General features: G+C 47.2%; 1 protein-coding gene across 1 annotated transcript in view; it reads right to left on the minus strand.

Annotated features, from left to right (window-relative positions):
* The window catches only part of LOC147730764 (uncharacterized), a 625137-nt gene that overhangs the window by 181654 nt on the left and 430471 nt on the right, over positions 1-13012 (minus strand). Inside the window, exons 26-29 of the mRNA XM_086955578.1 lie at positions 7480-7795; positions 5999-6113; positions 1478-1807; positions 156-225 (exon numbers count right to left, since the gene is read on the minus strand). Coding sequence (XP_086811704.1) covers positions 156-225; positions 1478-1807; positions 5999-6113; positions 7480-7795 — 831 coding nt within the window. The remainder of the gene's footprint in view (positions 1-155; positions 226-1477; positions 1808-5998; positions 6114-7479; positions 7796-13012) is intronic.

Here is a 13012-nt window from a genome sequence, read left to right on the forward strand (position 1 = left end):
TGAGGAATCAGTTACTGAGTAGCACACATAAAGCCTACCATTCTATCACCCACTACAGTGCCTTAGGCTCTGAAAGTGGTTGTTGTAGGGAGCACTGCATTTTAGGCCATAAAATATGTTTTTCAAATAAGTATTTAAAAATAGGTTCAACTTACCTAGGCTCTGTTCTTCATACAGAGTGGCGTATTGAGCTGCATAACTTAAGGCTGTCGGGGAAAACAGGCCCTGCAAATTACAAAAATATTGAGAGAAGGAACAGTGTTAACTCCTTCATGTGGCGGTATACATTCACTTTTTTAGCAAGTAGAACATGACAAGGACATATTGTATTGTATTGTCATTGTACCTATATGGGGCTTACTACCCTTGACGAGGCGTTGAAGCACTTTTTCGGCGAGTAGCAGGTTACTCCGGAACCCAAAAGGACTAGTGGTGAATTAGTATAGTGAAATATGAAATTAATTTGAGCGGTGGACATGTTAGTCTGTTATTTGGATTGAGAAAGATAGTGAAGGGATAGAAGAGGGAAAGGGTTGCATTTATTTAGCGCTTGCCACCCAGATGAGGTGTTGAAGCACTTTTTGGCGAGTAGCACGCTACTCCTGAACCCAAGAAGGATTAGTGGTGAATTAGTGCAGGGAAATACAAAATTAATTTGATTTGAGTGGTGGAAATATTAGTCTGTAATTTGGATCGTAAAAGGATTGTGGAGCGATGGAAGAGGGAACCCGTGCATAATATCAATAGACATAACAAGAAATATATTAAGTGCTGTAATCACAGTTACTACTGATACTGAAAATTAGAAGTATGAAAGACTTCAAAGCTGAGACCCCACACACAAAATACAAAGACCCATGCAACAGGGGCACTGACCGACTGAGGTTTTTCACACGCATTACAGAATATTCTTCTGATTTGTGTAATTTAACTGAATTCTCAGAGCATCAGCTTGAGTTGCGACCAGCCTTGGTCCCATGCCAAAAGCATGGGTCCTAAGGCACAAAATCCTCCAAAGGGAGCAACAAACCAACCATTCAGGCAGAGCACAAACCTTATTGCCTGTCACTGAAAACCTTAAAGAAGGAGGCTCAAGTCGTGAAAACAGGATACAGGGTGTGGTTTGATAGGAGAAAGGTTAAAGAATACGAAATAAAGGGAAGCCCTCAGGGGGTGTCAAAAAGTCTAATTCAAATAGTAGAAGACAATGTGGAGTGGAGGTAAAAGGTAAAGTGAGAGATTTAAGCTGAGAGAAGGCATGGGAATAGAGCTGTAGGCAGGTGAAGAGCTATAGTGAAAAAAGATGTGAGCTGTGAGTGTATCCCAAAAATGAAGTATGAAATGATGTATCTTTTTACCAAAAGAGGCACTAAGTGAAATTAAGGAAAAGCAATATATGATGGTACTTGATCAAGCTAGAATTTCATAAATTAGCGCTTAGAGCAGATACGTCTTTGATAGATTGTTGATAGCTTACCAGCAATGTCTTCCCTGCAAAGCTCAGTGTGCTGGACTGTGACGTCATGACGATGAAGGGGAAGAAGCTGATAATGTAGATGAGGCTGCCACTCAATGCGGCGATGTTGGTGTTGTGAAAGAATACACTGATGAGGTAGCTCATAGCGATGATACTGAGGCTGTAGTCCATGAGGAAGAGGAAGATTAATCCACCATCACTCCTTGGCAAGATGCCCCCAAACTTGATGATGATGACCAGAATGATGACGGTAATAGTGAGAAAGATGGCACTCTCGATAAACCAGGCGAAAAAGTGACTGCAAGTGTTGACGCCCATCATCTTCATGTACTGCAGAGAGAGAATGAGGCCACAGAATTAGTGAGTGGTTATGGCAACAACCAAGGGAGCTATCAGATCCTTCTATTTCCCTTCCTCAGTGGAGGTGCAGAGCTTCTAAGTTGCATCATGTCTGATGTGAGAGATTCAGACAGATTTGGCACATTTTTAGCACAATAGTTTATTCTGGTTCCTGTTGTCATAAATTCCCATTAAATATGCAAGACTGCAAGTGCCACAAAGTAGTCAGATACAAGATAATGTCCCGTTGGGACTAGCTAAACATCCGACATATTTCATGGGACGTATGGAAAGCTGCAAAGTTGGATAAAAATCACGGTTCTGGAATTCTCTACATAATAACATGGCGATGAGGCACTTGTTACCTGTGGATGGCTGTTCTCATACTAGCGTCAAAGGTTTCTGCAGTGAGTTTTCCAGTGTAAATCCTAAAGTAGGTGCAGCCTACAATGAGGTTATGTCTTTTAGCATATGGTCTCAACGCGGCAGTTGTAACACTCTTTCAATCCTACTTTCGTGCATGACTATGCTTTCATTTCACAATGCTGCTAATAATCATGTGTCCCACAGAAAGGTGCTGCATTCGCCTTTGTGAATGGAAGGGCTTTGGAATGCAACTGGGCAAGCAAAAAGCTAGTTAACAGCCAAGGGCGTCCTGTGTTTAAATTATTATTCAGTTGTAGTGCAAATGCAAAGCATATGAGGTGGATGGCAGCAAACTCCTGGTTGCACAGAGGCAGAGTATAAGAGGGAAATACACGATATACGGGCAAGAAACACTCTTTGGTTCCCTCCAAAGCCAACATCTGCAATGTATCCTTCTAGTATCCTCCATCCAATCATCTTTTCAGTCCCTAGAGATTATGGATGCAAACAGAGCTCCCTGAGGAACCAATTACCAACCCTCCATTCTGGAACGCAAGGTGCTGCTCCTACCATACTCTGCGCCTCCACATATACATGGCCCACGAGGTGCCAGCAGTCCTGCAGATGTAGGTACCACATCACATCACTTCAGTTGGGAATTTCTGGCACAATTGAACGCTACACTGCTTGAAGATTAACAGAATAAGAAGGATTTCAAATAAATTTTACAAAATGTTGTCTTTTATTTTCCCATCCTATGCATATGTTAAAATATATTTCCACCTATCGATACCAGCATGTACTTTTCAAGCTCAATCGGGGATCTTCTTTATAGTTCACTGGAACCGAATAGCCTTTTACTTACATGCATGTTTCAAGCACAACCAGGGCCCTTCATCAGGATTCCTCTGGAATCGGTCATCCTAAGGGTTTAGAACCACTTCCATTGCTGGCAAAAGCTCACATGGGAGTCTTCCGTGGACTGCAAAAATATTATCAAGACTTCACCGATGAAAACACAACTGCAGCTTCTTGAGCAGGGGTTTTTACAGTGGGCAGTCTGACATGAAAAGTAAACTTCTTCTGTCTTATCTCCGATCTGCAAGCTAAGTCATGAAGATCAACAGAAGCAGGTCCACTTCTTCAGAGAGAAAAGATCTAGCCCGAGCTTTGCATATCTACAGGACTTCGAGGAGCAGGTATTCTGGAGCAGGGATGCAGAATAGACTATATGGCCCTTAACCAGCAGTGTGGGTGTGGTGAAAGTGAAACTTTTGGTTGATGCCGATGTGGTCATTATTCTAGCTGCAAGTCAGGTCAGCAGGCCCTTAAAAACAAATAGCCAATCCCCCATAATCCAGGGTGCTTTTGTTGACAATAATGTAACTGGTGAGGTTCCACCAATTATACTGGACTGAGGACCAACTACGTTCGAAGGATTTTCATCAAATCAGAGTCAGAAATGGGGTCCCTAAATTTTCCAGAGAAGCAAGGCCCGAGCTATGGCTGGAGTTGATCCCTCAAAATCAGATATGTTGTTGTTGTGCTCCCACTAAAGCTGTTGATTTTGGAGCTGAAAGCTCCATGACCGATCTACCTGGATTTATTAGCTGGAAAAGTCACTTCTTAGGCCAGCTAGATTTGTCACCTAGGCCCGATCTAAATTTTCATTTTAGTGACTTAATCCGTTTTTGGGAGTGGAAATGACTCAACGGGGCAAGGCTGGACAGCATAACTGGGTAGGGCTGCACAAGTCTGGATGCCTTCGCTGGTATGTCCCACTCAACCTCTTTCAGCATGGCTAAAAGGAAGACATCTGTGAAATCAAGCTCTTCTCTGGTATGATTATCTCAAATGGGATTACGTTCCTTGTTGTTACTGTGCTTACTGAAGCAGGGGGGCCACAATGCTGCCTCTGCGAGTACCCCTAATTCAACAGGTTGGATCTCATCTGCCATCCCCCCAGAACATCACTTCAATGTTTTGAGCGGAGCATGGTTCAACATGGACATGTCCACATGTTGTAACCGAGTTATCAGAGGTTGAAGAGGCTTAGCAATGAAGATAAGGTCAATTTTTACATATGATGGGAGGTTGGCCAAGTTGTCTGAATATCCAACCTATACTGGATGCTTTACCCTCCAGGATTCGGTCAGACTTGTGTCACCCTGCAAGCCTTCGCTGATAGCAGATGCCACTGCCATTTACCCATAGTTCTGTCCCAATTTAGCAACTGCTTCATCCAGAACCAAGTTAAAATTCGCACCCACATTCAATGGAGCTGTGAAGCATGTCAGTAACTTCTGTAAGGTCATTTTAGTAAGTGCTTCCTGGCTAGAGTCTAATGGATATGTCGTTGGCACGGGGATCTCTCTACCCCACAGTATTCCCTTCTGGACCAGCTACCTCCACTTTATGTCTCTAAAGTCAAGCCGCATAAGAGGTCAAGAAAAGGCCCATGCCCACCGACGTGTACTTTGCTGTGCAACAATACTGTGCCATACATTTTCTAGACCAAAGCCCTCGACCAACAAATCGATCAAACATGCCCTCGATCAAACATGCCCTCGACCAACAAATGTGTGTTCCTGTAAACACACGTCTGGTGCAATGTGGACAGAGATTGGAGTACATTTAAAGATCCTATCCTATCCACACCTGTTCCCCGATAGTGTCTCCAGTGTTACATTGCAGCCTTTCGACGGAGTGTAGAGCTTGTGATAGTTTGCTAGCCTTAAGATCGGTTTGACAGAGCTCCCAATCCACTGTGCCCTGGAGCCTGGAGCCCAACACTAACAGTACAGAATCAGAAAAATACAACCCCAAGTCTTTTAAAAGGCCAAACTAGGCACATGTGCAGCCATCTTGTGAGCTTGGAGTTCCTGGTTGCTTCAGCTTCAATTAACATCCTCAGGCATTGGGAAAGCTAAAGGCTGCTATGGTGGTGGTGCCGGACACAAGCAATGCTCGGTGTGGGGACTCCTGGCACAAAATGGTGGTGAAGTCTGCATCTAGCTGACTCCTAGTATCAAGAATGGAGCACTATAGACAGTAGAGGAGATGACTCAGGGTTGTGTACAATGCTGGGGTGCTGAAGCAGAGGAAGGGCCCCAGTGAACTGTGCATGTGCTTTTTCTCTCAAGAAACGTGAATGCCTGTAGTGAGGTGTGTTTGATGGTGGTATTGCAGTCAACATGTGTGCATCATATTGAATGCACTATAACTATTACTTGTCCATACTTCGTCACTCCACTTCTTGCAGTTTTACTTTATTTTAGGGGGGGTTTGTATAGCGAAGCATATCACATAACTGCCATCTCCAACCATTAGGGCAAATAGGGGAAGCAAGATGCAAGCCATAGGTAGAGAGCGGACCATTCTGTTTCAAGGAATCAATCAAGATGGCCTAGAGGCCAGAGGCATAAAATGCCCTTTACTGGTGAGTCCGAATTATGGAATTCCATCTTAAAATTGTGGGATGGGTGGAAAAGTCTGAACATGATGCTCAGTAGGAACAACCCAGACCTAGAGGTGTCTCGACTGAAGCCAGTTCTAGGTGGTGGTCATAAAGTCCCTGTTTGCATTGATTTTTTTTGTGGTGCCCAACACTTGATTCATTCGTTAGATATTCCTAGGGTGACTGGTTATCAGAACCGGACTTTTGTAAAATGTGTATTAGCCTGAGGTGAGTTAGGCCAGGACGTCCGCTGTGCACTTTGCCCAGGATTCACACTGAGGTTCTTTTCATGCTTTGTGCGGCACACAATGGTCTAATTTTTAATCAGCTTATGTTGAGCACATGGTCAGAGAACCTACCTCGTGAAGACGGAGGTCTTTTTCCAGGACCAGCCTTTTCACAAACGCAGCGACAAAGAGCACCCAGGCCACCATCAGCACGATGGGGAGCGAGAAACTCACACTGTACAAGAAGCTGCAACAGAGCAAAAACATATTTTAAAGGTGACTGTGTTGAATGGATACAAAATTATAAAGTGCGATGAACAGCAACCTTTCTAGAGTCCTTCCTTGTGGTCAGTGCCTGTTGTTTTTCATATACACAGGGGGGCAGATTTACAAGCCCCTTGCGCCACTTTTGCGTCACTTTTAACATGGGAAAAGTGACACAAAAGTGGAGCAAGAGGCTTGTAAATCTGCCCCAGGCACTTTTCTATGAGGCTAACTGTGGAAAGTGCGCCACACTGGCTTTTGTTTGAACAGGCAAGGGTCAAGGGGCTTCCTTTATAAAAAGTTACTGCACTGGGGGCTCTCTTTATAAATATGCATCGACTATGCAGGGCATTCGGTGTAAAAGGCAGTTGCACAGCAGTGGCTTTCTGTACAAAGCCACGCGGCCATAAAGGAGTTTCTGTGTATCGGGGTGCTTTAACGGGTATTCTCTAGAAAAAGGCACTGCACGTTGAGAAGCAGAGTTCTGTATAAGCAGCTAGCGTTCTGTAGAGATGTGTTGTACAGATAGGTTCTATATTCTGACAAAATAGGTGCTTCGATGGAGGGTTCCTTATAAAGAGGCCCTGCTTTGTTCAGTGTTCTGAAATATAGGATCGTGGGCCTTTCTATATTCCCAGGGAGTTGTCTTTGGGGGTTTCTGTATACCGGGAACTGATTAGTGGGGATTCCGCATCAACAGGCACTGCAGGGGGGTCTTTATATACAGACACTGCTGTCGATAGCAAGTAACTAATCTGTGGGCGTTCTGCTCTGCAAGACACTGGCCGTGGAGAATTGTACATAACCAGGCATTTATCTTGTGGACTTGCTGCACAGCCATGCACTAATGTGCTGTTCTTCATGGCAATACATATAACTATGCACTTATGTGTATTTTGTTTATAACGAGGCGCTACACTAATGGGCCATGTAACAAGGCAGTACAAGGAAGGGCTGTAGGCCCAACTAAGCACTTCCATGGCGGAGAGATTACACTGAAAGGTATTCTTAATCACAAGGTAGTGGTGGCACGACCTTTTGTACCCCCAGGTAACTAGTGCATGCTTTAAAAAGATGCACTTTAGTGAGTTTTCTGTAACTTGGGTCATGTTTTGAATTATCAAGCACTTGCAAGTGCTTTGATATGGGCTTTTAAAGAGCACTACGCCAGGCACTTTTCCAGAATTCAACATGAATACGTTTACTTTTTTAATGTTCACATTTTCAGCAAGCAGCAACATCCTACTGGAAGATGCTTCAGAATACCCAGGCGCCTCTAGGAAAGAATCAGGCTCTCTGATATGATTGGTCAGCCATTGGTAAGCTAACCCCGTGCAGACATGACGTACTTGTCCTTCGTGTAGCAGAAATACGGCATTGGCTGGAACTGCACGGCAATGTCGGCCAGGCTCAGCTGGGTCTGCAGCTCGATGACGGCCCGCTCGATGCTGTCCTGCAGGAAGACGAAGGCCTTGCTGTAGCTCATGTACTTGGAGGCGGACTCGTGCGGGCCCGGAACCCACACCAGGTCCCGGATGGCGTTGGTCGGCTGGCTCAGGGCAATGTTCATACGGATCGTGTACTTCACTTGTGGGGGCAAGGCCGTACTGTTGGAGGTCGCTCGTCGGCGTCTTTTGGTGCTGGACAGATTGTCGAAAATGACGCCTGCGAGGAAGAAATAAAAGAAGGTGTAAAACTGGGCGTCGGAGATGTGTTGTCAAACCAGCCGCTCGAGCATCCTCGGGTCCACCAAGCAGCTCCCTTTCAGAACCAAGAAATGGAGCTGAGGTCTAGGTTTACTAGAAAGGCACCGTGTCCCCTTGTCTGTTTCTGTTCAAGATTTACAAAGGGTTCACATGGGCCGAAAACAACTCAACAACAAAGGCAAAGACATTTCAAGCGCTGCAATTGCAAACTTGTGTCAAAAATCGTACAAAGCACAGGTGAATATCTCAGTCTAAGCATTTACAGAGAGCCACAGAAATACTAAGGGGCATATGTACAAGCCCCTATCGACACGGGAGCGTCACTTTTTGTGACTTTGCCGTGGCAATAGGGGCTTGCCTTATGTACAAGGCAGCGTTAAGCCACTTAACGTGGCTTAATGCTGCCTTGTACATAAGGCACCTTTTCACACTATGTTTAGTGTGAAAGGGGCGTGCAGTGGGTGTTGTGGTGGGTGTTCCACCGCAACACCCATTGTATTTGATGCTGCCCCTATGTACAAGGGTGGCGTACCAAAATTAAGACAAGGAAAATGTGTGCTGCCTTGTGCAGCACACATGGGAAAAGCAAAATGCCAAGGTGTCCCTTCCTGTACATAAACAAACCTTTTAAAAAAATGCAATTTTGAATTTTTCTTGTGTGCTGCATGAAGCAGCATTCATGAAAGTTACAAAATGGCTTTTTAGGATTGTCTATGTGCAGCAAGAGACACCTTCCTACACATAACAAATCATCCTGTGCACACAGACACTCTTGCACTCTGGTGCAAGGGTGCCTGCGTTGGCGCTAAGTTGTTAAACTTAGCGCCAACTTAGTGCCATCGCAGGGAGAAAGACAAAGCTGCACCACATTCTTGTAAATATGGTGCAGCCTTGCGTTTCCGAAGTGGCGGAGCGTGCCGTTAAGCCCAGGAGGCTAATGACGCGCATCGCCAATTCATTGTACATATCCCCCTTAGTTACAAAGTTCTGTTAACAAACATGGGCAAAAGTAATATGTTTGGCTGTGTCAAAGTGATGCGAGGGTCACGTTTCTTTTTAATTTTTATTGCACGCATATGGAAGAAAAAGAAAAACAATGAAGAAATGACAATCAGTTGCATCAACCCGAGAGCACATGGCGCGTCGGAGTGTGGCAGACCCCCCAGAGGTGCGCGGGCTGAACACTGCATGCAGACAACTCCCCACTCACCTAGAGTCATGTAAGGTTGGCCTAAAAGAAGACTATCTGACTCGCCCAGTTAGCCCGTTTTCAATCAAACCTGGCGTGTATTGGACACCTTCGGCTCAGGCTTTGTCCTGAATTTTCCTACCCATTTACTACAATTTGCGGCATTGTGAGTCGTCACGAGGTGTCTCATTGGTGAATCGTAGGTGCTTTGAGCTGTTGTTTTTATTTTGCATTGGCTCTTTGAAAACACACACACATTATATTTATGTGTGTGTGTGTGTGTATATATGACGTCAGCAAGACGGCTCAGTGAGATAAAAGCTTGCCGTTGATATCTGTTTTAATCTGCAAGTCATGAGTGTGAATCCTGGAAAGGCCACCTCGGTCTTCCATCATCCCAAGGTCAGAAGAGCTATCTATCACAGCAGTAAGTCATTACTAATTTTATAGCATATAATTGGATTTCATCTCTTGCTTCGTTGCGAAAGAGATGTCATTTTCCATTAGGGGTTCCCTCCTTAAAATCTGATATTTAATACCCGGGGATGGAATCAACGCACACACGCACAGCATCCTAAGTCTTGGACATGGCATTTTTCTGACGTGAGGAAAAACGGTAAGATTTCCGTCTTGAAATATTTAAAATCAAGTATAAACCGTCTATCAGTGAATATATTTTGGATATGAGAATCACAACTATTAAAATTCACCGTACTAACCGTTATCTGCCCGTCCACAAAATAGTCATAAATATTATGTCCAATGAGTGGCATTCCATTGCAATGCATTGAGATATTGCAACCTTGTGTCTTCTGCCTACAGCCCTCGTTTAGCCAAGGCGGCGGGAGGGCGGCGCTGGCACCTGTCACTCAGACCATCATCTGCTTCACCTGGAGCCCATGGAATTAGTGTGAAGGGGGGCTACTCCAAGCTGCAAAACTGAGCCAACAGAAGCGATTTTGTTTTCTGCCTGCAGAGGGCACCCTTGCACAATAAATTAGATAATAAACTTCTCATGTATAAGTGAAGTATGTGCATTCCTCTGACACCGTTACATTCGCCCTAAGTATGAATATATGTAACCCTCTGAGCATTCCCCCTTATGCGCTCTGCCTCAGTACACAAAAAAATATGTATTGGTATTTGAGCATGTAGCAACGACCATTCCCGGTAAATTAAAGTATAAACAACCATGTTGTAGCCGCGCGACCTTGTGCACAATCTCTTCCAATCTGAACATAATCAGGCGGGTGACCACTATTAAAACCAATCAGCAACAAGCTTATGGACCCTTTATCCACGCGATGTCCCCCCTTCTATGTAGTGTGCATGCAGTGCAGGATACAAAGAAATACCATAAATTCGATCAAGTTTGCAAATCCAAGGGTGTATCCCGTTACAGGTGAGAGGCCGCAGCGAGACCGGTCATATATCAAACCAATCAATCAATCAATCATGACACTTGTATAACGCGCTACTCACCCGGAAGGGTCTCAAGGCGCTGGGGGAGAGGGGTCCGTTACTGCTCGAAAAGCCAGGTCTTGAGGGAGAGATGGTCCTGGGTTAGCCGAAGGTGGATGGGGAGGGAGTTCCATGTCTTGGCTGCCAGGTAGGAGAAGGATCTTCCTCCGGCGGTGGCTCTGCGGATGCGTGGAACGGCGGCGAGGGCGTGGCTGGTCGATCGTAGCTGGCGGGTGGGCGTGTAGAAGGTCAGGCGGTTGTTGAGGTACTTGGGGCCCAGGTCGTGGAGGGCATTGTGCGCGTGGGTGAGGAGTCTGAACGTGATCCTCTTGCTGACGGGGAGCCAGTGCAGGTCTCTCAGGTGGCCGGATATGTGGCTGTGTCGGGGGATGTCCAGGACGAGTCGTGCGGAGGCTTTCTGGATGCGTTGGAGTCTTTTCTGGAGTTTGGCCGTGGTTCCGGTGTAGAGGGTGTTTCCGTAGTCCAGTCGGCTGGTGACGAGTGCCTAGGTGACCGTCTTCCTGGTTTCGGTGGGGATCCATCGGAAGATCTTTCGGAGCATGCGCAGGGTGTTGAAGCACGATGATGAGACGGCGTTGACTTGTCTGGTCATCGAGAGGGAGGAGTCCAGGATGAAGCCCAGGTTACGTGCATGGTCCGTTGGCTTGGGAGTGGTGCACAGGGCGGGGGGCCACCACTAGTCGTCCCAGGCGGAGGGCGTTGACCCCAGGATGAGGACTTTTGTCTTGTGTGAGTTCAGTTTCAGGCGGCTGTTCTTCACCCACTCGGCGACGTCTTTCATCCCTTCGTGTAGGCTGGTTCTGGCGGCGGCGGGGTCGTTGGTGAGGGAGAGGATCAGCTGGGTGTCGTCGGCGTAGGAGATGATGTTGAGGTTGTGTTGGCGTGCAATGGCTGCGAGGGGGCTCATGTAGACGTTGAAGAGGGTTGGGCTGAGCGATGATCCCTGTGGTACGCCGCAGATGACTTCGGTGGCCTCGGATCTGAATGGGGGGAGGCCGACTCTCTGGGTTCTTCCTGCGAGGAACGAGATGATCCACTCCAGTGCCTTCTCTTGGATTCCGATGTTGCTGAGGCGCTGCACTAGGGTGCGGTGATAGACAGTGTCGAACGCTGCGGAGAGGTCCAGGAGGATGAGGGCCGCTGTTTCCCCGTTGTCGAGCAGGGATCTGATGTCGTCGGTGGCTGCGATGAGGGCGGTCTCGGTGCTGTGGTTGGCTCAGAGGCCAGACTGCGAGTGGTCGAGGGATCCGTTCGTCTCGAGGAAGGCGGCAAGCTGTCTGTTGACGGTCTTCTCGATGACTTTGGCAGGAAAAGGGAGAAGCGAGATGGGGCGGAAGTTCTTGAGGTCGGTGGGGTCCGCTGTTGGTTTCTTCAGGAGGGCGCTGAGCTCGGCGTGCTTCCAGCTTTCCGGGAAGGTGGCGGTGTTGAAGGAGGCGTTGATGATGTCCCGGAGTTGGGGTGAGATGACGGAGTCGGCTTTGTTGAAGACATGGTGGGGGCAGGGGTCGGTTGGGGATCCGGAGTGGATGGTGTTCATCATGCCGGTGGTGTCTTCGGTGGTGACCGGGGTCCAGGCGCAGAGGGTGGTGGTGGGGGGCGTTGGTTCGGTGGTTGGGTGCGTGGTTGGTGCGCCGAAGTTGTTGTGTATTTCGGCGATCTTGCAGTGGAAGAACGAGGCGAGTGAGTCGCAGAGGTATTGCGTGGAAGTGATGTCGTTGTTTCCGGCGCTGGGGTTGGAGAGCTCTTTGACGATGCTGAAGAGTTCCTTGCTGTTGTGGGCGTTGTTTCCAGTCGTTCTTTGAAGGCTGTCTTCTTGGTGGTGCGGATCAGCTGGTGGTGTTTGCGGTGGCATGCTTGACTTCTTGGTGGTGCAGATCAGCTGGTGGTGTTTGCGGGTGGCGTGCTTGAGGGCAGTCATGTTGTCTGTGGTCTGGTAGTTGCACCAGGCTTTCTCGAGGGTGCGGCAGTTCCTCTTGGAGTTCTTAAGTTCGTTGGTGAACCAAGAGGCTTTCTTGCTGCCGTGTCTGCTGGGAGGGGTCTTCAGTGGGGCGAGGTCGTCTGCGCAGTTAGTGATCCACTGTGTGAGGTTGCAGGCTGCTTTGTTGGGGTCCGTTGTGCTGGCGGGAGGGTTCTGGCTGAAGGAGGTGGTGAGCTGGTCGGCGGTGATCTTGTTCCAGCTTCTGCGAGGCACCTGTTGCGGGTGGTGGTGGGTCGTGGTTTTTCTGAAGCTGAAGTGGACGCAGCTGTGATCCGTCCAGTGAAGTCCGGCGGAGTGGGTGAAGGCGATGTACTTGCTGGAGGAGAAGACTGGGTTAAGCGTATGTCCGGCGTAGTGGGTGGAGGTGTCCTTACTGACCTTACACACACAGATACTCTTATAGTTAATTCTGAGAAAGAACCCAATGCAAGCCACCATTTTTGCGTTAGAGAATATACCATTCTCTGGCCTTATTTATTACATCTCATAAACATGACACATATTTTAGTTTCCATATAAATGTACAC

Source organism: Lissotriton vulgaris, chromosome 2_1 (assembly GCF_964263255.1).
Source record: "Lissotriton vulgaris chromosome 2_1, aLisVul1.2, whole genome shotgun sequence".
In the NCBI taxonomy this organism is placed as follows: domain Eukaryota; kingdom Metazoa; phylum Chordata; class Amphibia; order Caudata; family Salamandridae; genus Lissotriton; species Lissotriton vulgaris.